The 26212-nt window shown below is 35.1% G+C and overlaps 2 protein-coding genes across 5 annotated transcripts in view; one reads left to right on the top strand and one right to left on the bottom strand.

The window, feature by feature from the left end:
- The window catches only part of LOC105204572, a 294782-nt gene that overhangs the window by 177159 nt on the left and 91411 nt on the right, over positions 1 to 26212 (top strand).
- On the bottom strand, positions 4 to 26074 carry LOC105204571. 4 transcript variants are annotated; one of them, XM_039447345.1, is made up of 9 exons: positions 25821 to 26074; positions 22875 to 23001; positions 21368 to 21645; positions 13429 to 13534; positions 10348 to 10562; positions 5294 to 5393; positions 3859 to 4073; positions 3168 to 3524; positions 4 to 1628 (listed from the first exon to the last, which is right to left on the bottom strand). In XM_039447345.1, the coding sequence occupies exons 3-9, from the start codon at positions 21614 to 21616 to the stop codon at positions 1251 to 1253; spliced, it is 1620 nt and encodes a 539-aa protein (XP_039303279.1). In that variant the 5' UTR covers positions 21617 to 21645; positions 22875 to 23001; positions 25821 to 26074; the 3' UTR covers positions 4 to 1250. The 4 variants fall into 4 exon arrangements, with proteins under 4 accessions (XP_039303279.1, XP_039303281.1, XP_011172000.2 ...); XM_039447347.1 differs by having other exon boundaries at positions 22875 to 22977; XM_011173698.3 differs by lacking the exon at positions 22875 to 23001 and having other exon boundaries at positions 25821 to 26073.

The raw sequence follows: 26212 nt of genomic DNA, 5'->3' as shown, positions 1-26212 counted from the left end.
ATGTTCGCGTAACGGTTTATAAAAATTTATTCGGCATACGACACATGTACACAAAATACATAAACTCCAGCCTAAGAGCTAAGTCTCGAGCTTAAGCGACCGTGGCGTACGTTAGCTGATCGATTAAGGCGGTTTCCGTCGCGCAATTAAGTCTTCTCCTTCGTCTCGCCGGGGTCAATCGATCAGCGCGCACCTTAAAATCGCAAGGAGCATTCTGTTAAAAGCGATCGTTGTTCTTGGTGATCAGTTTTTCAAACTTACAACATAATACTGTCCTATTACACCGACGTCCTTGCACTCTGTTAATGAAATTTTTCTTAATTAAATTCTATCCTTGCGCGTGTACGTATCAATTATCGCGACGTTCATCGCATATTTTTATTTATAAACTTTTGGCCACATGTAACATCAGCCGCTTTGCAAAATAAACCTAAAACATTTAGGCTGGACACGGGCCACTTAATTAATTTTATATTTTTAAAATTCTATTTAATAGCGTTTTTAAATGTACAGTTGTATGAAAACTTTGTTATATAAAATTTTTAAAATTTTATTTTTAAAAGCTGTTAAATAGTTTTTAAAAATAAAATTGATTAAGTGAGTGGGGGGAGACCTTATACTCAGATATCTTAATTAGAATTCTTAAAGTCTCGAAGTAAGACTTTTATATTATTTATGCTTCTTGCTGTCTTAATAACAAGAACTATGATTATTTCTTGTCACACATACTCGCCTTCACAGTATTCGAAGCTTCGACTTAATCATCATACAGTTAATTCGGCAGGGATTGAAAATAAATACGGTCGGCAAGGTGTTCCGTCAAGCGCAAGTTTCATGGCAATATCCTTTGTATATCTCCGAACGTGTTCTTAACGTTTACGAAGATAGGACAAACGGAAAAGTATTCGGCTACATCGTCAGAGCGCACGAGAGATAAAAAAAAATCGATGAACAACGTGGAGAAAATAAATCGAATGGTCGCGTGAATGACAAACATCTTCGTCCATAACAACTAAGGATACTCAGCGATTTAAAACATGGCGTGGGATACCTGGAAAAGGTATCCCTTTTCGTTCTCGAGAGATCGTCGATCCTACATCGACCGTTATCGAGGGTTCACACGTGTCATTACTCGACGGCGATTCGGATCCTTCCGGGCGTTCGATAAATTCCGCCTCGGAGGATTCACGCGACCGTCCCGGAATGTCGTTTCGCGCGCGCGATTCGCCGCGTTCGTCCCTCGTCGGTGGTTAGAACGCTTTGCACGCCGGTATAGCCGGCTCGTACAACGCGCCGGAATAGAGTTTCTTAGGCACTGCTCTCCAGGCTATGATCAATGCCTTGCCGAATGGCTCTTGGGCGCATCCGTCGCAGAGGTCCATCACTTGTCTGACCTCAGCCTCGGCAGGCTCCCTCTCGTCCACCTCCTCGTCCCTTCCCTTCAACTGGAGTCCGATACCCGTCAGTCCTGTGAAATAGTCGTCGTCCAAGTCTTGAGGACTGGAGTATCCGTCATCGAGGAGCGATCCGTCGCCTAGTTGCAGCAGTCCTCTCTTCTTCTTCTTCTCGGATTCGCGTTTTTCTAGTTTCTTGTCATTCGCATCCTCTGTTTTCGGCACGAAAGATACCTGAATTCGAGAAATGCACACACATGTGCAGCGTTACACACTATTAATTGAGCAAATAGAAATTTATAGTATGTGGAATCGGTGCACCAGTCAATGAACAAACGAAAACGACTTTATATTGTTACATTTTTAAGTAAAAATAGATTTTAATTAAATCTCTGTATTAAAATTAGCTCTAAAGAGTATCAATTAATTCGCAAGTCTTATTATTTCAAGTCTTATTATTTTAATATTTTTCTTAAACAGTCATTTATTGATTGTTGCTCATGTTACTGGTGCAGTGATACATGCACGGAAAGAATGTTTTTATTGAAGTATCTGAATATTTAGATCTGAAAATAATTTATTGGACCAAAAATAATTGTGACGGATGTTCAAGCATGATGAGCAATACTGCAAAAAATGTTGACATTTTATCAATTCACAGTTTGGGAGTCAAACATAATTATTTTGACGGCATAAAATTATTTTCAGATCTGTATCCAATTTTTCAGATACAATTTAGCAAAACCGTCCGTTCCGTGTAATTTTTTTGTTCGCTCGTTTTGTAAGAAAAAGTACAAGAAGAACTAGACTTATTTCTTGAAGCAATTTGCAGCGAAAATTTCTTGGAAGAAATTTAGATCGTACTTTTAATTCAGTAAGATTAGTTGATCACGTTAAGCGAAAGTAATAAGAGGTTGTCAAGTTGTTACTAATGTTTCGGACTGAAGTTTACTGGAAAGTGCGCGAGAGTTGCTCGGCGTGAAACAGATCTCTTCGATATAATGAAAAATCTCGGGATTCTTTTACAGGCAAGTCAAATCCATTCATTGAGATTATCTTCACTCTGATTCTCCGTAATCTTTTAATTTTTTTACGTTAAGTAGGTCGGAAGCTGCTAGATCGGAACTCTCAGTTTAACGTGTGTTTGCCAAGAAAGATTCTCCGCATTATTTCGAGAGCGAGTGCGGATGTTTAAAGTGCTAGTATAATAGAGTTAAAAATCGAAAAAGAATGTTCAGCGAGTTAAAACACCGACGACAAAACAAAACGAGAACGCGAAAGAGAGATTTTGGGAAATGTTTTATCAGCATGTTTATCTCTAGATTAAAATAGGTGCACAAAGAAAAATTGTGTAATTCAATTGTATTGCTGAAAGAAAAACAATCACTCAATTTATCTTTTTTCTTTTAAATAATGTTTACAAGAAATGCTTCCTTTGTAACAGTCAATACGTCAATTCATCACGAATTTGGAAGAAATCATTATCATGTAAAAAAAATTATATTCTTTCGAAGAATGTTGTGAAAATTTTATCAAAGAAAATTCAGAGTAATAAGCAAAGCGAACTTTTATTTTAACTTTTTTTCAATATTCTTGATTGAAGAATTAAATTATTAGGATTCAGAATATATTTCGAATAAGTAGTTCGATGCTTATCATAGATTTGCGGACATGTGAACTTAAGAAATATTCGAAAGATTCAACATTTACTTAATTCACGTAACTCACAGTATGTATTTTTCTGTGAGTACCCAAAGACTTAATCATGCTCACCTTTCCATCGGAACTATCAGCTTCCTTTGAAGTTTTCTCGGTGTCTCTCTTCGTGACCGATTTTTCAGTCAGACTCGACATTACCATCTCGTCTTTGATGTCCCGTTTCCTCGAGGACTCGTTCCTCTCTCTCTTGAAAAGATTATGATAGAGCCCCTCCGCGAAGATCGACGGTAACCGTTGCTGCGTCGGATTACCGAATTGTGTCGGCAGCTGCGGGAAGGGTGTCGTGAAAACTTCGAGATTCAAGGGCGGGAGCGGCTGCGGGGGCGACTCCGGCACTGGCGGTAATGCGGGATGACGAATGGTCAGACCGTTTTGTACGATCTGAATTGGCGCCCCCGGATTGATCTTCACCTGGAACGTCGCACGCATGAAACATTCATGCTCAATTGAGCGTGGCGGAAGAGAAATGGTATACATGAAAGGCGCAAAGGGGTCTCAAGTGGAATGTACATATGTCTAAGAGACGTCGCGCCGAGGCGCATGAAATAATAATCGCGAGGACGTCGCGAGCGGGACGTTTCGATTTTTCGGACGTCCCTAAGGCGACCTTTAAATGCCTCCGCGTTTACGCGAACGTGACACTAGTCAGGGAAGGGAAGGTAATTAGCTTGATGACACGGAAGCACATGCACACACGCGGGGAGCGCTTTCTCGAGTGTAATCAAGTGAGAAAACGTGATTGTACTTGTGTATTGATCTGGCCACCGGTGAGGAAGGGATGTACCGGCAAAGGAGGTCCAGTTACTGGCGCTCGCGTGGTGGTCCTCGGCGTGTTATTACTGGTGTCGTGTTCGTAATGATGGCCGTGATGGTGCTTGTGATCTTTGTGCGCCTTGCCCGCGGTCAAGGCGACTTTGTAAAGCTGCAACATCGTCAATTCTCCTAGATAACCACCGGAACCTGGAAGAGGAAGAGTAGGCATTAATTAGCAGACGCGTGTTACAATGACAAATCACGATGCTTTTGCGTAATTCAATGCATGATATTTAATCCGTTATTCTAGAGATAGCAACTCTTATGATCTATCAATAATCAAAGAAGAAAAATTACTGTTGAATTAATAATCATTCTCATAAATAAGCAAAAAAAAAATAAAATTTTTAAAAAATTTTATACTCTTAAGAAGAATCTTTATTAGAATCGCAATTTTATATTGTTTTGTCAAGAGGAAAATATATTCATTTTTATCCAATAATAATTTTCATGAGTTAAAAGGAAAAAAAAATCGAATAAGAAATAATAATGTTTTGAAACCCAGAATTAGAATTCTTAATTACTCATTAATATCAAAATAATTACATCGTATGCTCTTTACGTGATTATTATAATACTGAGAAATAAAAATATCATGTTTTGCTAAAATTTAAGATTATCGAACTTTTTAATGATTTTATATTGCTGCTTATATAGGGTGAAGCATTTAAAGAATTACAAACTATTATCCCTGAAACGATATGTATATCATAGCAAAAACTGTTCCAGAAGTGAATTGAAAGGAAACAAATAATAGTAAAATTAATTTTTGGAAAAAATTGGTTTTTTAAAGTCATAAGGAAACATTATCCAAGTACATATATATTATTTTATTGTCTATTTAGTATAGTAATTAACAAGAATAAAATAAATATTATCTATTAAATAATGTTAATTAATTGATAAATTTTATCTAAATTATTTATTTATATATATAATTTATAATAATAACCATACTCCTCATCGTTCTAAATTGATTTTGCATGTTTTATCATCTTTCGAATTTTATACTTCTGGTAGAGCTAGATCCGTATATTACGAATAGAATGTTACGTGTCACTTAAAGTTTACATTATTTTTTTTTAATACTTTCTAAAATTTAATATTTCAAACTTAAGTAATTTTCGTTTGTGATTACATGATTAAGAAACATTAGAAAGCGCGTATAATAAAATAAATTTATTTCAAAGCTGCGTTAAAGAATTTTCTAATCTTATTTGGAATTTCGAATAATTTGAAAAATTCGAAAATTTGGAATTTTTAGAGAATTGTTCTACAAAATTTGTTTGTGCCCTATGAAACGTTGATTATTGATTTGATATATTAATTTTTTTTATTTCTAAGTTTTCATATAAAAATATCCTTACCTGGTGGCGCGCCTTCGCCCTCCAAGAAACCGCCACCCAGTTGTCGTTGCTCCTGCCCAGAAACGGCGATTCCGCCGCCTTTGATAACGTGCCCGACTAGCTGAAATAAGCACGACAGTATAAATTCTCTCAGACATTCATTAACGGAATACATCTAATAGTGTATCTCTATAATCGCTTTGTTAATCGAGGAACTAATGTAAGCGATACGTGAAATTAGTCTGTAAATGCAGTCTGGTCCAATGTCGGCTTAATCAACCGCTTAAAAGAAAACTGGGAAAAAAAAGTGATATAAACCACACACTGCACTGGTGCAAATAAAATGAAAGCCCCCGGATTGTGTGTCTCCTGTGCACGATATGACGCAGTGGATAGATTGCACGTCCCGCAGTCGAGCGGCGTTATATGGAAATTTAAATTGGTTTCTGTCCTTTTTTATTTGAAAGTAACCTTGGTATCCGCGGATGAGAATATCGCGATACGGAATTCTATACCTTTCCATTTCCCGTTTATTCTATTTCGTCGCCATTCTTTCCTGCGTTTCGTTTCTGCCCAACGCAATCTAAATGCGGGAGACCGCCGCGTCTTGACGCGTTTGTCATACGTTTAAAATGTCATTTTAAAACGAAATGCATCTTCTACTTAAGTAATTGCGAATCTCGCATTTCGAATGCACGACAATTGCAATTACATTTGCAATAATTGCGTGACAATTGCGAGAATTTTACTCTAATCTGTATGAAAATTGAATTGAAAAAGTATTTAAAAATAAATAATTAATTGACATTTTATTATTTTGAAGTCTTATTATTAGTTAATATTTATCCTAAACGTCATTTACTAGTGATAGTGGCTGGTGTAATGGCCCTACATTATATTCATCTTATGATCAGTCAGATATCGTCGTGACGCAAACAAATTACCTGATGTACGATATTCTCGGTGCTCGTAGCGTGCACTATCGCTCTCGCGCGGTCACCTTGTTTACATTCTCATTTTATGAAGTATTGAATATTCCGAGAGAGGATAATAAAAAAAACAGATCCGTTGGCCTTGGCGTCTGTGCAAGTACGGTGCAACGGACGGCGCCGTTGTTTACGCGTAAAAGTGTGTAATCGCGCTATCATTCGTGCTGCGACACTCGAATCGACAGGAAGTCATCGCGAGTCGCTCCGCGCGTTACTCTTCGAAACGTCCTATCGTTTCCCCACGAGCAATTAGCGATCGTTCACCCCGCGCAGCCAATTAACTCTCGCGATCAACGTCTCGTGAACGGCGCGTCGAAGTGACGGCTACTTATCGGGACCTTATCTCACGCGATCTTTTCTTTTGAGGCAGGAATTAAAGATCCGAACGTAGTTTCCGCGTAATTACGGATACGGGAAGCGCGAGGTAATAAATTGATCGTCGGATCGAATAGTTCGAGTGAGGGAAAATCGTGATATATCTTTTATTAATAACACTTCGTATTTCGCGAACGCATTGAACGTGCGAGGATTGGTAATCATACGCTGCGTCTGCCCTTTTTTTTATCCTCGTTTAACATTTGATTAAACAATAAGGATATGAAATGATGCTTCAAGCGCTGTAAGCGCCACGTTAGAAAGCGGTAATAAATAAAAAACGATGCATCGCATCTCTCTTATTCTCGCGTTACTTACTAATCATCCTTATAATTTATGGTAAAATGACGCGTGCCGTTCAAAGTGTCGTGCGATCGTGTTCCGGATTGTAATTAAAGATGCGCGCTATTCGTAATTAATCGTGCTTTCACGAGTATGAATTTGAAAGAACTCTACGCATCATATTGGTGAGTGATAAATTGCACCAGTTTACCATGAAAAATTATCTCGAACCAGAGGACCAAGATGTTTCTTATAGATTTTTTGATGCTAAAAACGATATCGCACGTCAAATTTTACCATTATATTAAGCTTCCGAAATAATAGAGATTTAATATGCAGAAAATGGGTTTCTTTGCTATGATCGAAATTTTTTTGAAATAAGATTAACATTATTTCAAAATTCTGATTAGAAGTCATGAATATTTTGTTAATCCTCTATAAAGTGCATTTTTAAAATTTGAATAGCTTACTTTTTAGCCACGTTACGAAGATTTCAATATTAACAAATATTAGAAAAATATGAGTGCATTTCGGGAAATATTCGCGGAACGTTCATAAAAAACTGTGAAATTATGACAACCGTAGTACATCTTTATACGAAAGAATTTAGTTACCTGCAAAATTTAGCTTTGCCAGAGAATTATTGTTTTACGCGGAATGTAATATTGCATTCAACTCGAAAAAATGCGTATTTTTGAACGGATTGTTTTTTATCATTTTATAATTGTATTTAAAATATGCCACATGATATTTTATGAGACTTCCTTGTGCAAAAGACTTTCTTTTTATAATTTTACAATTTATATATTATACTTTTCATGCACATGCACGTCACGTACCATAAAATATAAATTAGTTCGTTATTTATTCTAAAAAAAATTAAATTTTCGAAATTTGTGAAATTTCAGCGTCGAATAATTTGGCAACAATAAATATTTCGAAAGTAATACAATTATACAGATGTAATAAAATAAAATAAAATTCTTTATTTTGTTAAAAGACTCGTTTTCAAATTGAGTCATTTCTACTTCGCTCGAATTATTATAAGAATGTCAAGAAATTAGATAAAATCACAATTTGTAACTGTACAGTAAAATTAATACTGCATAAATTTTTCCGTGCCGCAGTAGTGAGGCCACGTGTACGGTCAGACGCGCCCCTTCGTCCAGGAATAGTCACTCTACAAGCGCGTATTAACGAAAAGACTTTTTAACGGTTAATTAACTTAATTCTTTTAGTGCGCGCAATTTCATCGCCGTTGACATTCGCGCTATGAATTTATCGTGCGTTATAATTAGCAACGCATAATTACGAGCGTTGATCACACATCCTGTTTTTTTACTTTATTCTCAAAACTAACAATGAAGTCTATTTTCAATCTGCCTCCGCACATGCTGTTATTAAATCAATTTTATTTAAACGTGACAAATAATGTTAACATATGATAATGATCTAGTACTTGGAAAAATACTTTTATCATCATCTTATTGGCATTCTCATTGTACACTATAACTTTTTATCATGTTTAACATATCTGTGAACAAATGCTTTTAAGGATTATGTAACAATTGTTAAGTTTGCAATGAAACATTTTTTTATGCTCCCTATTATTATTAATTGTCTACATCGAGGAAACAATATAACTTTTACAACTTGATTTAATTCTTCAATTCAAATATACTTATTTTTATATACTTGATACAATTTATATATTTAATATGAATGCATAAAGTATGTGAAATTCAAGTATTTATACATTTAACTCTTAAATATGAAAGTATCTTAATTAAAGAAATTTAATTAACAATTATAATTGTCGCTGTATTTCCGAGAAACTTTTTTAGACGGCATAATTTTGAGCACCCTCTAAATTAATTAGAGAAGTTACTCACGATGCATCTGAAGATTTGTTTCTTGCATCTGACGCGACGCAAAATATGGATTACTTGAGAAAAAAAGAATTAAAGAGTGTGCGCTCTAATTAAAGTCAAATGAGGATTGCATGAGCGTGACGGTAACTATTTCAGCCGATGGAAGAACGACAAGACGACAACACGAGTTAGCGATTAGCGGTATAATCGTAAAAGTCGATTCTAGCGCGAGAGACAATCGGTGCAATCTTTCTTATTAAAATACCAAGGACAATGCGCCGCGATTACATCGTCACTTGTCGTTCGACCTAAATTTGCGCGCGGCACGAGAGGAGCATTTCTCAAGAGATCAACACGTTTCTTACGTATTATTGGCAATTGTAACTCCGTCCAAGTCCCAAAATCGCTCGAGGGGGTTAATGCCGGGCGCGCATGTAGCAAGTTCTTGGAAATAATGTAACAGCCTCGTCCGACGATCTTGTCAAATTCGCGCTAGTATAGTTGGGTCCGTGTCATTACAAGTTGCGAGAACACGTTCTCAGTAAATGAGAGGCAAATGGCTTTCTCACAGCGAGGCCAGAATTACGAATTTTCAACGAAAGTTTCGAAGTTCTAAGCCGGAAACATAGGTGAACCGAGAAACTTTAGAGTGTATAGTAGAGAAGCAACCGAACCGACGGTTTCAAATTTGAGGAAAAAGCTCTTTATTCGATTCGAAGTACTGCTTGCCAGATTTTAGATTTAGATTTTAGAAAATTTAATTATTATCTTACCCAAACAGAATAACATTAAAAAGATGTTAATTTTTTTTTCCTGCTTGACTTTCTCTTATATTAGCATCTAATTCATTTACTAGGGTCATTGATTATAAATTTGTAGTCAATATAGTGAATCAAAATGAATTTCACTTATTATAAAATTAGCATTTTGGTCCCCCATTTTTAATTTTGGAAATTTTACAGCAGATTTGTCATCAGCGATCTATATATACTAACTTAGATGTAAATACAAGTAAACCAGCATTTCTGTTCATCTACCGCATTTAATCCGCTATTTTGAAATTAAGTAGCGATTGTTTTTTCATATATCTATCCCTTATATTGACTTTCAAAACAATTCAGAAAAAACTTACTATTTTAATTTTTGTGAAAGATTTACATATATGTTCTTCATTTTTATTCCATTTTATGATTATTTAACGAGGTACGTAAATCAAGGAGTAAAACTGACAAGGGTATTAATTTTTTGTGAAGAGCGTCCTTCATTTTAAAATGAGAAAGAAGTCGCTATCTTTATATTTGTGGAAGATATGAATTTTTGAAGAACACATATGTCCCACCACGCACAAAAGGATTAAAATGAATCGAGAATAGCTCGAGAATAGGTTGAGAAATGACTTTTAATAAATTATATTTTGGAGCCATTTGACGCCATTTTGATGTCACGATGACTTATTGCTCCGCTTGGGTATACACATATATTCATCTATCTGTAATACCTATACTTACATATTTAAGGAACGTATAAGCAGAGTATAAGAATAAAAACAATCGCTTACCCTGTTATTGAACCCGCGGCCTACGCGCTCATCGTTGACCCAGATCTGCCATTCTCCAGTGCGGCCGTTCCAGCTCTGACAGGAGTGGTACCATTTGTTAAGTCTCAACGGATAATTCAATCTGTACAAGTTGTGACCGTTGACGTTGAGCATGTAGTATGAACTTCTTGGTGTGTTTGCGACCCACGATAGTATTCCCCGCGGTTGGTCGCCGACTGAAAGTCGAGGGTGTAAATTAGTCTGTCCACGGCGGAACGGGAAAGAGGGAACGGTTTTCCCGTTGCGCAAGTAGAGTGGATGTAACATTACCATTAGAAACTGTAACTGTCGAGATTACTAACGGTTGCACTAGCAGACACATATACGAAATTCTGACGGTTTCAAGCACGGGTTTCGTGTTTTCGGACGTTTTCGCTCCGGTACAGACTTTGCGAAGAAATATAAAGTACCTCGTATTTGTAATTTAAACATTCCTTTAAACTAGTTACTTAATTTAAAATTGAATTGTTAATTAACATTAATATGTCAACTTTCGCTATTTTAAAATCTTTAATAAATAATTTTTAGCGCGTATGATATTTTATTATTAATATTTTGTATAAATAATAAAATTATTAAATTTCATTACTTACATTTTATATAAATAATAAAACGAAATTTCCAATACTATTTATATTAATATTTTGTTACAACATCTTTTAATTGTAAGTATAAACATTTTCTTTATAATTTACGCCTAGAATTAATATTAATTTCAAAAATCTTGGTTAGATTGTACAGGTTTTAAGTTTATTTTACCAGGTAATTTCAGTTTAATGCACAATTTTTACAAATTTAATATTAAGATTAGTAACCAAATCGTTGATTGGCAAGGTCTTTAATAAACTTAATTTTTATCACTGTCTTTTTTATACGAAGAATCAAGGAATTATCTGCGGATTAAACATTAAAGGTACTTCTGTTTTTCACTATGATATAATCCTAATATACCTATTGAGTCTAAAAACCGAGAAGCGTTTTTAGACATATGCAAAGGCAGGAACTTGTTGGTATATTTATGACACCGCACATATCCGCCTATTGTCACGCACGTCTGTGCCAAGGAAAAAAAAGAAAAAAGCCACCGAGCGCGTGTGTATGCGTTCAACTTTCTATCAGCACAAAAAAATTATAAACCACGCGGAACCTTTCTAAATTGCATATTGAAAACATAGCCGGGTCATTGTTTGCACGCGAATAATAATGCATGCGGGCGTAAATCGATTCTTACGATATAAGGAGAGGAAGAGGAGGGGGGAAAGGACGACATAATCGTGACTTAGCTAATCGCTGATCTACGAAAAGAAAGAGCATTGCGTGGGACTCGGTTATGCAATTGACCGTTACATCGCGCCGTATGATGTTTGGTGATTATATTACATTTTCAATTAAAATTCTCTCGATACCTTTTGCAATAATGTTATTTGATACATTTTATATAAATCTCATTCCTCAAATTTACTAGGAGCATTGTTTAATAAAACGTTCACATTTATTACATGCGAAAATAATGACATCAATGAACATATTGTATGTTGTATTAAAGAACATAATTATATTAATGGATCTCGATAAACGTGTTTATTAAACGTTAGATGTTGCGATAAATCTATTATCGATATACACGTGAAACTCGATGCTTTTTTAATATTTGGCCGTATATAAATTAATACAAAATTTTATTGTATATAAAACAATTTTGAAGCATTATTATTAATTAGAAAAACAATTTCCGTGAACGAAAAATGTTATTTATAATAATTGTTTCGGAAAGGTTGGTGAAAAACAATCGGTTACTTTGTTCTTCGTGTATAAATGTGGGCATCGTACGTTCATTTTTGTAAGTGCTGACAATTGAATGCTCCGGTCCGTTCATTTGCAGGTTTATTGTTTGTTTATCCGCAGTTTCCGCTGTGTTAGTAAACAATATATCAATTACTAAAAAGTAGGTCAACGGCGAATTAGTACACATTGTAAATTTTGTTAATCAAACACAACTCGCACCACAATTTAAGGTGCACGAATTTTCCAGAGTTTTTACGCCAGTAGCAATTTTTCAATATAAAGAAAAAGACTCGGTTGTTTGCAAATCAAAATAATATATTAAAATAGTTCCGGAAAAATTAAGTCAAATAGTTATTTGTAAATTTTTATTTCAAACGATAGTTCTTATGGGTACAAGGGCTTAAAGAAATTACGTCAATCAGAGATTACGATTAAACAGTCACGTGGATCGCCTAAATGTAATTCGTGGTTAGTCGGTTTTAAATCCTTATATCTCAAAAATTATTGTTTGAAATAAAAATTTACATTTATTTTACATTAACATTTTGGCTATATTTTGAATTTTGAGATATTTTGTAAATATCAAAATGTGTACAGAGAAAAGTATTTAATATTTGACTAGAAGTGTACGTTAAAATAATCATGATTATAAATGATTATAAATTACAGTCATTTTTTATGCCAACTATATTTAAACTATGGCAATCATTTTTCGTGAGTGTGACATCATATGTTATTATCTACTACTAACATTACAGCAGTAATAATCACAATATAATATAATATAAAAATGAACCTTCTAATTATAATTATTTTAACATTTATTTTATAATTATTTTATTTTAACTCTTTTATAGTCAAAAATATCGAATACTTACTCTCAATGATGTTTCAGGAGAATTTTTAGCGAGCACTTAGAGCGGAAAAATGAGTGAAAAGTTTCAAGTTAATTAAATCATATTACTTAAATGTTCACCATTTAAATTTTCCGGCGAACGCGGCTGTTCTTAATTTATTGTTAAAAAAAAAATCTCGCCTTAAATCGTAATTGTACGTCTAGTGTATTACTAACACGGAAAGCCGATACCGTATCGCAGTTAATTAGCGTTACTTGTAACCGTTACGCGATAATGCGCGATACTTTCGGCGATACGCGCGGCAGGCTCGCGCTTTCACGTTCGATGTATCACACGGTGATAGTGGGTGAAAGGAAAAAGAAATGCGCTCCCGAAGTACAATATTTCGACGTGCACTCACCTGCGTAAGAGAACAGAGGATGGTCGTTGGAATGATTGTGGAATTTCGTCCACATGCAGAGGGTGAACTCCTTCATGTCCGGCAGGTCCACCTTGTAATGGATGTACTGCAAGATGGAAAGATGTATGTACATTGTGTATATCATTAGAGACCTCGCGGTGAGTAACGCTCGATTGACGCTGACGTTGATTTCGTGTGTGCCTATCGCGATCCGAATTGTCAATGCACCCGGTGCCGCGCGCGGCGAAGATTAATGCGCCCCGTGCGATTTAATCGCCGGAATGTTTACTCTGCCGCATGTGCATCACTCGCATTACACCGGCCTTACATTATTAATCGCCCAGCATCGATCCCCACGACTCTGCGTTTAAATGAACGTTAGGTAAACGCGGCGCGAGCGAGCACGTTTCCCCGCGGATGTAATCGAGCGAACGTAATCGAACAATCGTGGTATGCAATTGTTGTTCGATTCGACGTGGATGATTAAAGTTTGACGAGAATTGGAGGTACATCTTCACAAGGTACATCCGCCGAATAATATCGAATTATTGCCGAATGGAGGGACCTCGTTCGTGCGGAGGAAAGGGAAACCACCGATGTTTCGCTTAGATAACTTGAAATTATCTAGATGAAGATAATATAAATTACGTGTAAACGTATCTTATACAAGATAATTAATTGTAAATTTAATTAATAAGATATAAAAACAATATGTTTTTATTTTTATTTATAAATCCTTATTTCTTAGAAACAATAATTCTTCAAATAATTTGACGAAAAATCATTTCTTTTTGTATTTAGATCAATACGCAAACAAAACTCAAAGTTGAGAAAAATATAGAAACAAACTCGCGTTATGATGACTGACAAAGTTTCTTATAAATGTTTTCGAACCACCTAAAGTTTTGGAGCAATTATATTTTGCTATTTTTAGATCTGTTCTTATCACTTTAAAATATCATGTTAGTATAAATAGTAACTAATGGAGGTTGAAATTAAGGACAATACTTGTTATTTATATTAATTTAGATAATTTGAAAAAGACAACTCTTTTTTTTATATCTAAGATAAAGATAGAGGTAATATATTATACATTTTAGTAATTTAAATAAATACAAGAAAGCCATTTTCAGATAATTAGCCAGATAATTTTATATAGATAACGGCAAACACTAACTATCACGGTTCAAAGAGAACAGAAGAAGAACTTTTTATTACATTGTAAATGCAATTATATACATCTTCCTTTCATTTCATGCACATACGAAACTACAATGGTCATCGTGCGCGTCTAAAGTGGTCGATTATATTGGTTGTTGACGTGGTACACACACCGATCGATTGAAATTTATGTATGAACAGTGCTCTCCGCTCTGGGACATACATCAAATATATTGATGAACAGCGTATACACTTCGTGCCTTAGGCAGTGAAATTGCTTCGTGCAGAATCACGGTACAATAATTGACAAGCAAATATCATGTGTTTCAGTCTACAACTATCTGCGATAGAATTTCCGAATACAAACTCGAATAACGAATGACGAACGAAAACGCTAACAAATTATATTTGTTTAGAAACATAGTGATTAAAAATGCGGCGTCGTATTAAATAAAAAAAAAAAATTTTTTTTTGAGAATTTCTATGCGTGGCCGGTAGCAAATCGTGCTTGGGAATTTTTATATTTTGAACAGCATGTATATCGAATATGTACATACACTAACAAGTGGGTAAATGACACAGTCTGCCTTAGGCAGTGAAATTATTTCGTATAGAATCAATGTCAATCATAATAATTGACAGGCTAATATCGCGTTCTGCAACTATTCCTGATACGAATATAACGAATATGAATTAGTTATGACAAGATTGAAAACATTATTAATAAAGACGTTTTATTTTATTAAAAATATAATAAAAATTGCACTACTGTACATATTAAATAAATAAAAATTATGAATTAATGTGAAAATATACAACTGCGCAATTCTGTGATATACCGCTGCGATATACCGCTGCGGATCGCGATTTTTGCTTGAATCATAATACGATATGCAGAATTTTTAATCACAAAATCGCAAAGATAGCTCAAAATTGTAATAAATATTGCAATGATGTATTTATTCGTTTAATATTTTATTAAAAAATAAAATCACGAATAATTTTTATATCATTATATATGTATAGTGTCTCTCTCTTTTTAAAATGACTTTTAAAAATGTTATTATACATTTCAATTGTTTTAAAAATCGTATAAAATTTAAAGCTACGTGTCATTTAATCGTATGATAATTGCAATATAAAATGATACTCGATTAAAAATATTTCCGCGATAAAATAGGATATCACGTTTACTGCCATTTTTAAGGAAGATTGCAACCGCAATTTTGCAAATTGCATATCTCTAGTTGCAAATTATTTAAGAAAACATTATATTTCGAATTTTTGTGTTTGTGCGTTTATTTGCATTTTTATTTCACTATTATCTCTTTTTGTTACTTAAAAAATCACAATTTTTGTTACTTTTTTATTAGAGGCACAACGTGCAAGGTGACATGTGATCACGTCTTCTAAAAGTTTTATGACAGAATTATCGCAATTTATGCAAGATGTCCGTATATATCCGCAATATATTTGATTACTAAAGAGCCGTTTCTTAGACTGCGTTTTTTTACAGACTTTAAACCGATCTTTTTCCAAGTGCCAGGTGTATTATTATTCACGTCCTTCTTAAAGCGAAATAAGGGCGCATTCGCAGGAATGCACGCTTTTTTGTCAGCGATTGCATAAATTCGTGGTTAATCGATTACGCGTCGTGGATGCAAGAGAAGCATAGAACCGCTTCTTGCGCCCGTAGTTTCTCTCTGACGTTAAGAACGGGTGAGGTTGATGTTTCCCCCGTATGGAGAGCGGATTTAGCCAAAAGCGGCCGCAAAATCACGACGCGGCGACGACCGCGATCGAGATTGCACGAGGCGCACGTCCAGTTCCTTTTACGGTCGTCAGCTCACATGAACTTCCCCGTGCGTTATATCGCGGGGCGCTATATAGAAATACGCCCGTGTCACCGAGCGTTACGTTCACCGGCACTTGACAGGCAATGTTTCAGCCGGCCTCTAAGAGGCGACCGTAAATTTGACAGGCGGGATGAAATATTCAATCGTGTACTCGGCGATACCGCTCGCTCAATTTCCCTACTGTTTGCGTTACGGTGATTTGTACCTGCAATCCCACGTGACTTATCGACACGTCGAATTATAATGTCGCGCGATCGGCCTTGCGCATTTCTTCTCCGGCAACTAAAGTTTATTAATGCACGAGAGAAAATCTGTGTGATATTTCTCACATGTTTCAATTAACTAGTGGCGATAGTGATTGAGGAGATTCTCCAGCTTGTACAAGGGGCGAGAAGTCACGTGACTTTTCATTTATATACCATATGTTTTAACATGAGAGCTTCTGGCATTGGCATCTTCAAAATAATAAATAATGAACAAACTTTAAAAATTATAAAAACGACCATTTGAAAATATTTTTATATGACATTGACAAATGTTGATGTGTTGAAATATTGAAAAATAATTGTTTGTAAGATTTCAATTTAATAACAAATTATCACATATTCACTAGTATGACGTCACACAGTAAATCGAAAGATAGGAAAGAATGAACTTAAATAATAAAATTATAAAATCCAATTTTTTAAGTCAATATTATTTGCCAAAAAATAATTGTATAAAATTGATACTGTAATAAGTTTTCATTCAAAATTTCCGAAAAATTTAAAATTTATGCGATTCGCAACATGTAATTATTTATTTATTTTTAACGGTCACGTGTTTTCTTAATACCAATTGAGTTATTCTGCGCGGAAAAATATTATAAGGTATAGTTGCCAAAAAATGAATAGTTTATGAGATATTTTATATCGACGACGAGATGTTTTATGTCCAAATAAAGTATCTCGTAAATTATTGATTTTTTGATTCTATCTTATTAATATTTCTATCTTATTATACGCAGAATAATTAGAGGAATCATATTCTGTCAAAAAAATATAATTCCATTATTTATAAACATTCTATACTCTTACACGAAAATGGTGCGATAAAATTTTATTTTTTAATTTGAAAATTTTTACATTTTGTATGTGATTAAATTAATTAAAGCTTACTTTTTCAAGACTCAAATATTTTAGAAAGTTATTTAATAAAAACTGTACAGTTCAACAATTTTCAAAAATTCAAAGAATTGCTTATTAATCATAAACAATCATTTTCAAAATTTGATGAAGATCTTATGATTAGAAAAGACTGGAGAACCTCCTTAAGTACATTAAGTTATTCGGACGAACGTTCCTCGTCCTCGTTCGCGCAGAAACTTCGCTCAAACGGGAACAACCGAAAACAACTCGCCCTAAATAGCGATCTCGCGTTTATCATCATGATACTTCCTACACGAAAACGCTTCCGCTGCAACAAGATCGATCCATTTCGCTTCCATGTTTAGCTCCGTTGTCGCTCTTAACGAAACATATCGACGTATTCGTACCTAATGCCGCTCTCGATTTTCTCCGTGTGATAAATTTGCAAATCGCATTTCCACGAACTGGCAGCCGCGCTTAATGTCCTCGCCTGGCATTATCGACCGTCACGAGAGGCGTCAGCGCGGCCGTTAATTATGTCGGAGAACGAAGCTGATGAGTGATTGGAGCGATAGGCATCCTGCCTCGAGGAGAATGAGGAGAATGATCGCGTATTAACGATCGTAGAAAGTCGCGCGCCGGCAGATAGACACTAGGCCTTTGTTCCGTCTTTGCCTTTGGATCCATTTACGATCCGCGATTTCGCGACCGTCTCTTTTTCCCTGGCATCTGTGACTACAATTATGCCTGCCTGACGTCTGGACAACGTTCTCCGACATCGGATATCGCCTTGGTCCTAGTGGCCTGACGATTACATACAATAAATATACTTCGCTCGCGCTTTCCATCGTCAATTCTTACCACGTCGATCACGTCTACAGATTTCTGATAGAAGTTCTAACCTCGTTTCATATCTTTCGCATTTTCCTCATCCTTCTTCAGATCACGTTTTTCGATCATATTTTTATTTTTAGAAAAATTACGATGACGTATCGCATAATATTACATTAATATTGATTTGAGGTTTTATTTATAATGATAACTTTAAATATTATAAAAGATTTGTACACACACAAGCATATGCACAAAGAAAAAAATATTATATTCTATTCAACAATTATTGTTTCACACATAAGCAAGAATATACAAATTTTTTAAAGGACTAATAATCTTAAATTTCACTAAAATATGTTTTTACTTCAATATTAGCATAATCATCTGAAGAGTACAATATGATTGTTTTGATAATAATAATAGTATTAAAATTCTAACCCTTAGTTTGGAGATATTGTTTTTTCATATTCGATATTTTTTTTCAATAAAAGTTATTATTGAATAAAGATTAACATATTTTTCTTGATAAAACAAAATTTCTTTTTAAACATTTTATGTTCTTGCTTATATGAGACGATGATTATTGAATAGAAGACAATTTTTTCTCTATATACAAATGTTTTCTTAATATAATATTTATAAAGTTAATCTGATGGCTAAAAAGCACTTGATATTATTGCTTTAGACATTTCAACCAAGATTCTAAGAAATACAAAATAAATACAAAATTGCATATTTTAATTTGAATAATTGTATCTTTTAGATACTGCCACAAGAACGTTCACATCGTTAAGTAAAAACAATATTAGTGAAGGCCGTTGATATTACCATTCCAAATAAACCGGACTAGTTTTACTTCCTTTCTCCTTAAATCAATAATCTGTCATTCATAACGTGAGAAAACACACCTAAACTCTCAACACATTTTCACATTTTTATGGCGATAATTCGATCGCTAAAACGTTACTTTTGTCAAACTCGTTATACAACTGCAATTTGGATATCTCGGCATCGATATAGTATATCGTGTTTCTTATAGATATGCGATATATATAATTTTACATCGCCGGGTAATTTATCTTTCATCCGCTTCCTCACAATCAGTGAGATCCTAAAATTCTTCATCTTGACTTTCCTGAGGCTATTATACAAATTTGCCCAGGAATATTGCCGCTGCCGCATCAGACGAGCAAGTAATTCACTTTAGATGGAACGTTCACTTTCTCGTCTACCTGGGTTACATCAAAAACGAAAATGTAGAAGTGCTCTCGTGTACTTTACCTCTAACGAACCGTACAAAAGACATCACGACATCCGAACATTGTAGTACGGGTGCCTGGGATGAAAGGCAGTCGCAACGGGATTTCGCCGTTTTCGGGATCACGGCGATCGGTAATAATTCAGAACTCGTTTCGGCTCGGCCCCCGAGGGGATCGTCTAGCACATCGAGAGAGTGTTTTCTCTTACTTTCGTTGGCCGCAGAACGCATGTCATTTCGCTCGCGCCGGGGATCTCCCCCGGTCGGTGCAATGCCAAGTTGCACTCTCTCGAGCGTGAAGCGCGCTTCACGTAGCACGTGAACGACGGAGTTCCGTGTCAGTCACACGTGAAACGCACCTGTTAATGGTTGCGTGGATTGAGTACTGTTAGCCCATGTCATATAAAGAAAAAAGAGAAGAAGGATGAAGAGAACGAAAAAGAGAATGAGAGCAAGAAAGAGAGGAGGAAAAAGAAGAAATGAAAGAAGAGGACGAGAAGAAGAAAAAGGATGAGTAACAGAAAAGTGGAGAAAACTAGGACAATGAAAAAGTAAAGTATGACAACGAGTGAGAAAATGAAGAAGAATATGAAAAAGACGAGAAAGAAAAGAAGAAAAAAGGAGAGAGAATAATATTGCTTATTGGCAAGGAACAATTGTCAAATTCTTATAATTTATTTGACATAACACAATACGTACTTGAATCAAGAACTCTCGAAATTTAAGCAGCAAAATCCAATTTTTCGCTTAATAAAGCGCGTAACGTTCTCTCGAGTTGGAAAAAATAGTAAACCTTCTTCTCTCTGTCTTTATTTGATTCTTTTGTAATTTTTATTTGACATAGACAAGCACTTATTCACTTTGTGATAAAAAAAAGTCTTGAATTCGTCAAAATATGCAAAGATAACGCGTGTAATTTTTTTCCGTTTACGTACGTACTTATACACGTGCCACAATTATAACATATCAAATTAAACTAGAGTTCATCATTATCTTTATCAACAATCGCAAATTATAGAATAATTATTTCATTGATAATTTGTGATAGCGAGATCGCATTACAACATCAATTATGCATCGGATAATGTCGGAAATATGTAATACTATAATTAGCAGAGCGACGTTTCTCTACATCATTCAACTACTGCGTGAGCAACATGACTAATTTATATTAGGCAATAGCGATTGCAATATATTATACACGCGTAAGTGAAATATACATCGATATTAATATTGCGGAACTAGAAACAAGTACCGACCTAGAGTTTGAATAGCAAACATCCTACTTGCATAGAGATGTGTATTGACACTATTGACCATCCGGCTGCCATGATTACTCTCGCGTTGCACGTGTTTGTGAGTGATGCGTACACGATTCGAAATTCCCTATATTTCAGAGGTTTTTTCCTATGTCAACATTGATTTTGCCCCGAACTAGCAATACCAAGCTTTTAAATCACCAATCTGCAACTACAACGAGTACCTATATCTGGGCAAAAATCAATCGAAATAAAATCTCGAGATGCTTGATAAAATTTTTTAAACATCATCTCCATTTTAAAGTTCTAGTTGTAGAGTTAGTTTCATTTTCTGATCGCGCATCACGACTCGCTTCTTATTCTATCGTGTCTGTAAATTTGACTGAAATGTACACTCTGTATTCGGTTGATGATATAAAGATTAATCGACTTGAAATGACCTACCTCGAAGTACAGCTGCTGGTTCATAACGACCTTATAGAGGGAACATGTGTCTTGATCGTGCGACAACAGGAGATGATGAGGACTGTCCACGTCGTAAAGCGTCTGCGTAGGCGCATTTCCGAAAATCGATGCCTCCTGATGCAGTATACCTGCGTCGGCGTGGCCCGCCACGATCGGTCTCCAAGACGACGAGATCGCCTGCACCTCGCACGATAACGCAACGAGAATAACGTACGCAAGCGGGATCATCTTCGGGTGGCTCGTTCCTCTCGAGCTACCTACAAGAAGGATCAAACATACTTTTTTCTCGACTTTCTTGGACTTTTAATTATTTTGCAACCAAAAGAATTAAAAAAAAATAAAAAATCCTCCATTGTGTTGAATCTTTTGCCGTCCGAGATACGTATACTTTACGCTATGTTTATTTAAAAGTGACGATAATGCAATGTCATTACGTATGCGACTTACATATCATGTAGAATTCTTCTTTTCTCGTGAATATCCTTGCGCATAATAAAACGCGTAGCGCTCTCTCAAGTTGGAAAAAATAGAAAACCTTTGGACTCTTTTTTCCTGCCTTTTCGGTTTAAAAATTTGTATTGCAATATTAATACCAGAACTCTATTTATGGTATCACATATCCGACTAGAACTGCCAAAGGTGTTAGTAAGAAAAAAAAATTTGATAATTTCTATTCTTAATTTCAATTAGTGAAGAATTATTTTGGTATTTGTAGTAGAATTATTTGTATTACATTCATATACTTTCAATATTCTGTACGCGGTAGAAAACATTTCGTATTTATTTATATTAAAATCGATTCTTGCTAAAATTTTCATGTTGAATTGTTAACATATTTGAATGTTAATTTAATATAATGTTTTGGACATGTGATATATGTTAAATTTAATACAAATTTTCCAATTGTGTGTGCCACAAAAGAAATTGAAAAAATTGAAATAACTGACGGAGTCACAATAGCACCATCAGCAATTCTAGTGTTAATCTTCGCACGATTAACAAGGCAAATCGTAGGCGACCGCACACGTGCAAAGTTAGCCAGTGTGCAGGATTAGCAACATATTACGTAGTCAGCGAGCTTCTCCACTTGGTTAATTATTATAATTGGAAAGTTTACGCCGACTGTGCTCGATTTATACCCGGATGTGGGTAACGGACTCCAGAAAAGTTACTTATTGGATAGAGTTTCGATGGAACGAAGTCCACCACGCGAGTCCGCATGCCCACGCCGCCACCGCCGTCGTCTCGTATAATATAATACAGAAAAGAGCGTTGCGCGCACACGCAACAGCATCATTTTGTTGCGAAATTTCATTCAGGCGAGCGTGACGAACGTTGTAGCACTTAAGTACGCAGTCGACGATAAGCTCTCATTTCACACGATACATTTTCATTTCATTACGCTGCGAGAGCGTCTTTGGTATGCGAAGCAGCCTCGCGACGGGATTAGACCTAAATACAAAATGCAGATATCGCATCTGAATACCTTCTACACTTTTTTTCTCTCTTGCACCTTGTACTTGTATAATTAATCAGCGCCTTGTTGGTTGTGCTCGTTTTTGGATGCTCATTGATGGATTCGTATGTATCTACGAATGGAAAGGACCATTTTGCTAAAAAATAATTATAATGTGAAAATAATTATGTTAAACCATTTGAAAAATTATATTGAATGTTGAAACTGATTGTTAGATTATCAAAATTTTTTGCAGTAATATTGTTATGTTTGATAATATACATTCAGAGAAAAAAATGGTTGTACTTGTTATTATTTAACAATAAGTATAATTCATAGCAATTTTCAGTGTCAACTATATATTTATAGTTGCTCTAATAATGCAAATTATAGCTATTAGTTATTATCACTGCCTAAACAAAATAGTTACATTTACTATAATTGTGTGCATTTATGTAATATGAAAACGTTTATTTTATTTTTGCCATCCACATCTTGATGGTTTACTGATGATATATTAAATTTAAAATTCTAACAATTCATAGTAAAATTCTTTCACAGTTAGTAGAACTATAAACACAAGGTTATTATTAGTACTATTATACTAGTAATAAATTTAAAAAGGGAGAGCTCCTAACCATGATTCTTTTGCCATGTAATTATAGTCACAAATACACTTTTCTCTCAGTGTATAATTATTTTGATGGTCCAACATAAAATTATTTTCTGATCTGTATCTGACTAAATTTTTTGAGGCTGCAGTAAAATTGTTCTTTCCGTGTACACAAAAAGAATTTTTTCTTAGAATTTACCCTTAAAATCATAGTAAACGTAAGACAATATTAATATAATAATAGTAATATTTCGAAGAATTTTGTTATAATTTTAGTAAAACTTTATTAAAATTTAATATAAATTTACTATTGGATATTACAGCAGATATTGTATTAATAAAAGTCACATAAAATTCTTCAAAATATTGTTCCATGATTTTGATAAATTTAAAAAAAATTTTCTTCGCGTATATATAAATTTACGCGACACAAGCTGCATTTTTCTTCATGCGTTCTCTTACGTAACGTACGCCTCGTTCGTCAAGCTGATGGCGCGTACGGGAGATAGCCTTGTGAAGAAATGATGCGGGAGCGAATTTTACGACTGATATAAATTGCCGTTATCGAGACCGTTGTTTCTCGTCGATGCACATCGTGGCGACTCCACCGGCCTGTCCCTAATGCGCTCCTAATGATTTCCTAATTGCGTTGGAGCACGCCTTCTCAATCTTAATCCGCCGATAATGACGGAAAATCGGAAAATCGAACAGGAAAGTAGTTTTTACGTTAAAACAAAGTAATGTATACGTGCATGCTAATGTTTTATAGTGGTGCAATCGAATTAATGCAATACCAAACGCAACTGGAGGAATTTTCCATTTTCCAGTCTCACAATCAGTTGCAAGCAACTGGATGTAAATCCGTCAAACGGTAATGTTAACGGAACTGCGGGAGTAACGTAATCGTCTACGGAACTGGCTTCCGATATTGAAAGGGTATGCATATGTCCTGCAGCAAACATTTGCTCCTAGATTCAAAATAATTGCTATCTGCCACGCTTGAATAATTGTACTTGATTAACTACAGTTAGAAACTCGAAGTGAGATGAAATTGAAAGTCGGAGTCGTGCCGAGTGATCAAATGCTGTCATAAAGATGTCGATAAAATTACCGATATTATATCAACTTCTATTATTATTATTAATTTATTTTATATGTGATATAAAAATATTATTGATGTGTAATAAGATGGTGATTATTTGATAACGTAATTCTTTATAAATTTTAGTACTTTTTAAAGTTTTAACACAAATCTTCAATTCTTTTATACTTGGTTGTTATTCGGAATTGTTTTGATATAATTTTATTAAAAATTTGATAAAATTGCTAGTGATAATCGTCGATTAATAAAAAATACTGATATGTATCACTGTTTATATTTTAATAATATAAATGATACTGCTCCATTGTTCTTATTGATACATGGTTTAGATTCTTATCCATGTGTGCGTGTAATTAATTGTAAAAGTCTCCTTTCTCTGATCTCTTTGTGTCATTGCTTCTGCTACTTGCGTTAGCGGCGTCATTCTCATCTCACAGTCATTAATGCAACCGTTCACTTTGTCATAAGACTATCTCGCGCAGAATGTAGATTGTCGAGTTACTTTGTGACACTATCGCGACCAAACAAACTGCGATCAACAGTGAAAGCTATCAGAGCGAAAATTAAAATGCAATGTCCTGAATATTCCGACGCTATACTTTGCATGAATCACTCCAATCTCCTATCCGGATTGACGTCTAGCGTATTAAAATCTCTTTGTGAACAAAAAAAAAACAAAATAATATATCCAAATGGCCGCTGTAATATCCCATTTGCATGAAACACAAGTAATAAGTAACGGAAGAAAAATGGCAATTCGTACACGAACATTGCACACATTGAGTAGTAAAAAATAAGCGCAGTAGGGAATTGAAGATTCATGTTAAAACTTTAGAAGGCATTAGGATCTATAAAGAGTTATGTCGTTATTAAATCGTTAGTATCAGATTTTCATTTGCGGTATCACTCTGCGGGAAAGAGACTGAAACGAGACAAACGTCAAACTTATCACGTGAATAAAACAACATGCAAAATGTTTGTTTTCATAATTTTATAAGAGAATTTATAATTTTATAAATAATTAGTAAATTGTTAGCATTTCTTTAGTTATCTCAGCCTTACATTAAATGCAATCGGGATATAGACGAGCACTTCCGTAAGAAATTCACAAAGCACGATTTTGACATAGATCAAATGATATTCCTCGAGCATTTGGAAGTTTGAATCACCATCGGAGATTTAAACACACTAAGTCCTCCGTCAGTTTCTTTCGAGAAGCGCGATGTTTCGGGTATCGCAAGGCGATCGACGCGAAACTTACCCAGAGATAATGACCACGATCGGACTCGGCACTATGGAAGGAGGTAGATCCTCACGGTCTCGTAACGGAAAGGTAACTGCCCGCTCGTTGAGCTCGCCGTGGATCTGGTAAGCTCACAGGAGGTGTATGCACCTCTCCTACCTGGGTGTTTGATACACCTTTTGCCTCGCGAGCCTTTTGCCTCGCTCTTCCCCGTACATACACATCGACCGCACATTGTTGTCGTAAAAGCGGCTCTCACGTGTGCGCAATCAAGACGTTACCGGCCGATTACATCTACCAGATCGTTTGTTTACGTGTAACGTGTGTCACATGTTAATAAAAATGCGGAAAATGTACTTTGCAGTACGTTAATCCTTCCGGAAATTTTTTTTTCTATTTTTGTATATTTG

This window comes from Solenopsis invicta, chromosome 3 (genome assembly GCF_016802725.1).
Source record: "Solenopsis invicta isolate M01_SB chromosome 3, UNIL_Sinv_3.0, whole genome shotgun sequence".
NCBI lineage: Eukaryota > Metazoa > Arthropoda > Insecta > Hymenoptera > Formicidae > Solenopsis > Solenopsis invicta.
This window is presented reverse-complemented; position numbering and strand designations above follow the sequence as displayed.

Excerpts from the sequence above, each read along its gene's own strand:
- LOC105204571 (XM_039447345.1), bottom strand. The coding sequence starts at position 21,616 with ATGATCCCGCTTGCGTACGTTATTCTCGTTGCGTTATCGTGCGAGGTG. Across the intron at positions 13,535-21,367 it reads ACCAGCAGCTGTACTTCGAG|TACATCCATTACAAGGTGGA; the intron begins GTAGGTCATTTC and ends TCCATCTTGCAG. Across the intron at positions 5,394-10,347 it reads GCCGCGGGTTCAATAACAGG|CTAGTCGGGCACGTTATCAA; the intron begins GTAAGCGATTGT and ends TGCTTATTTCAG.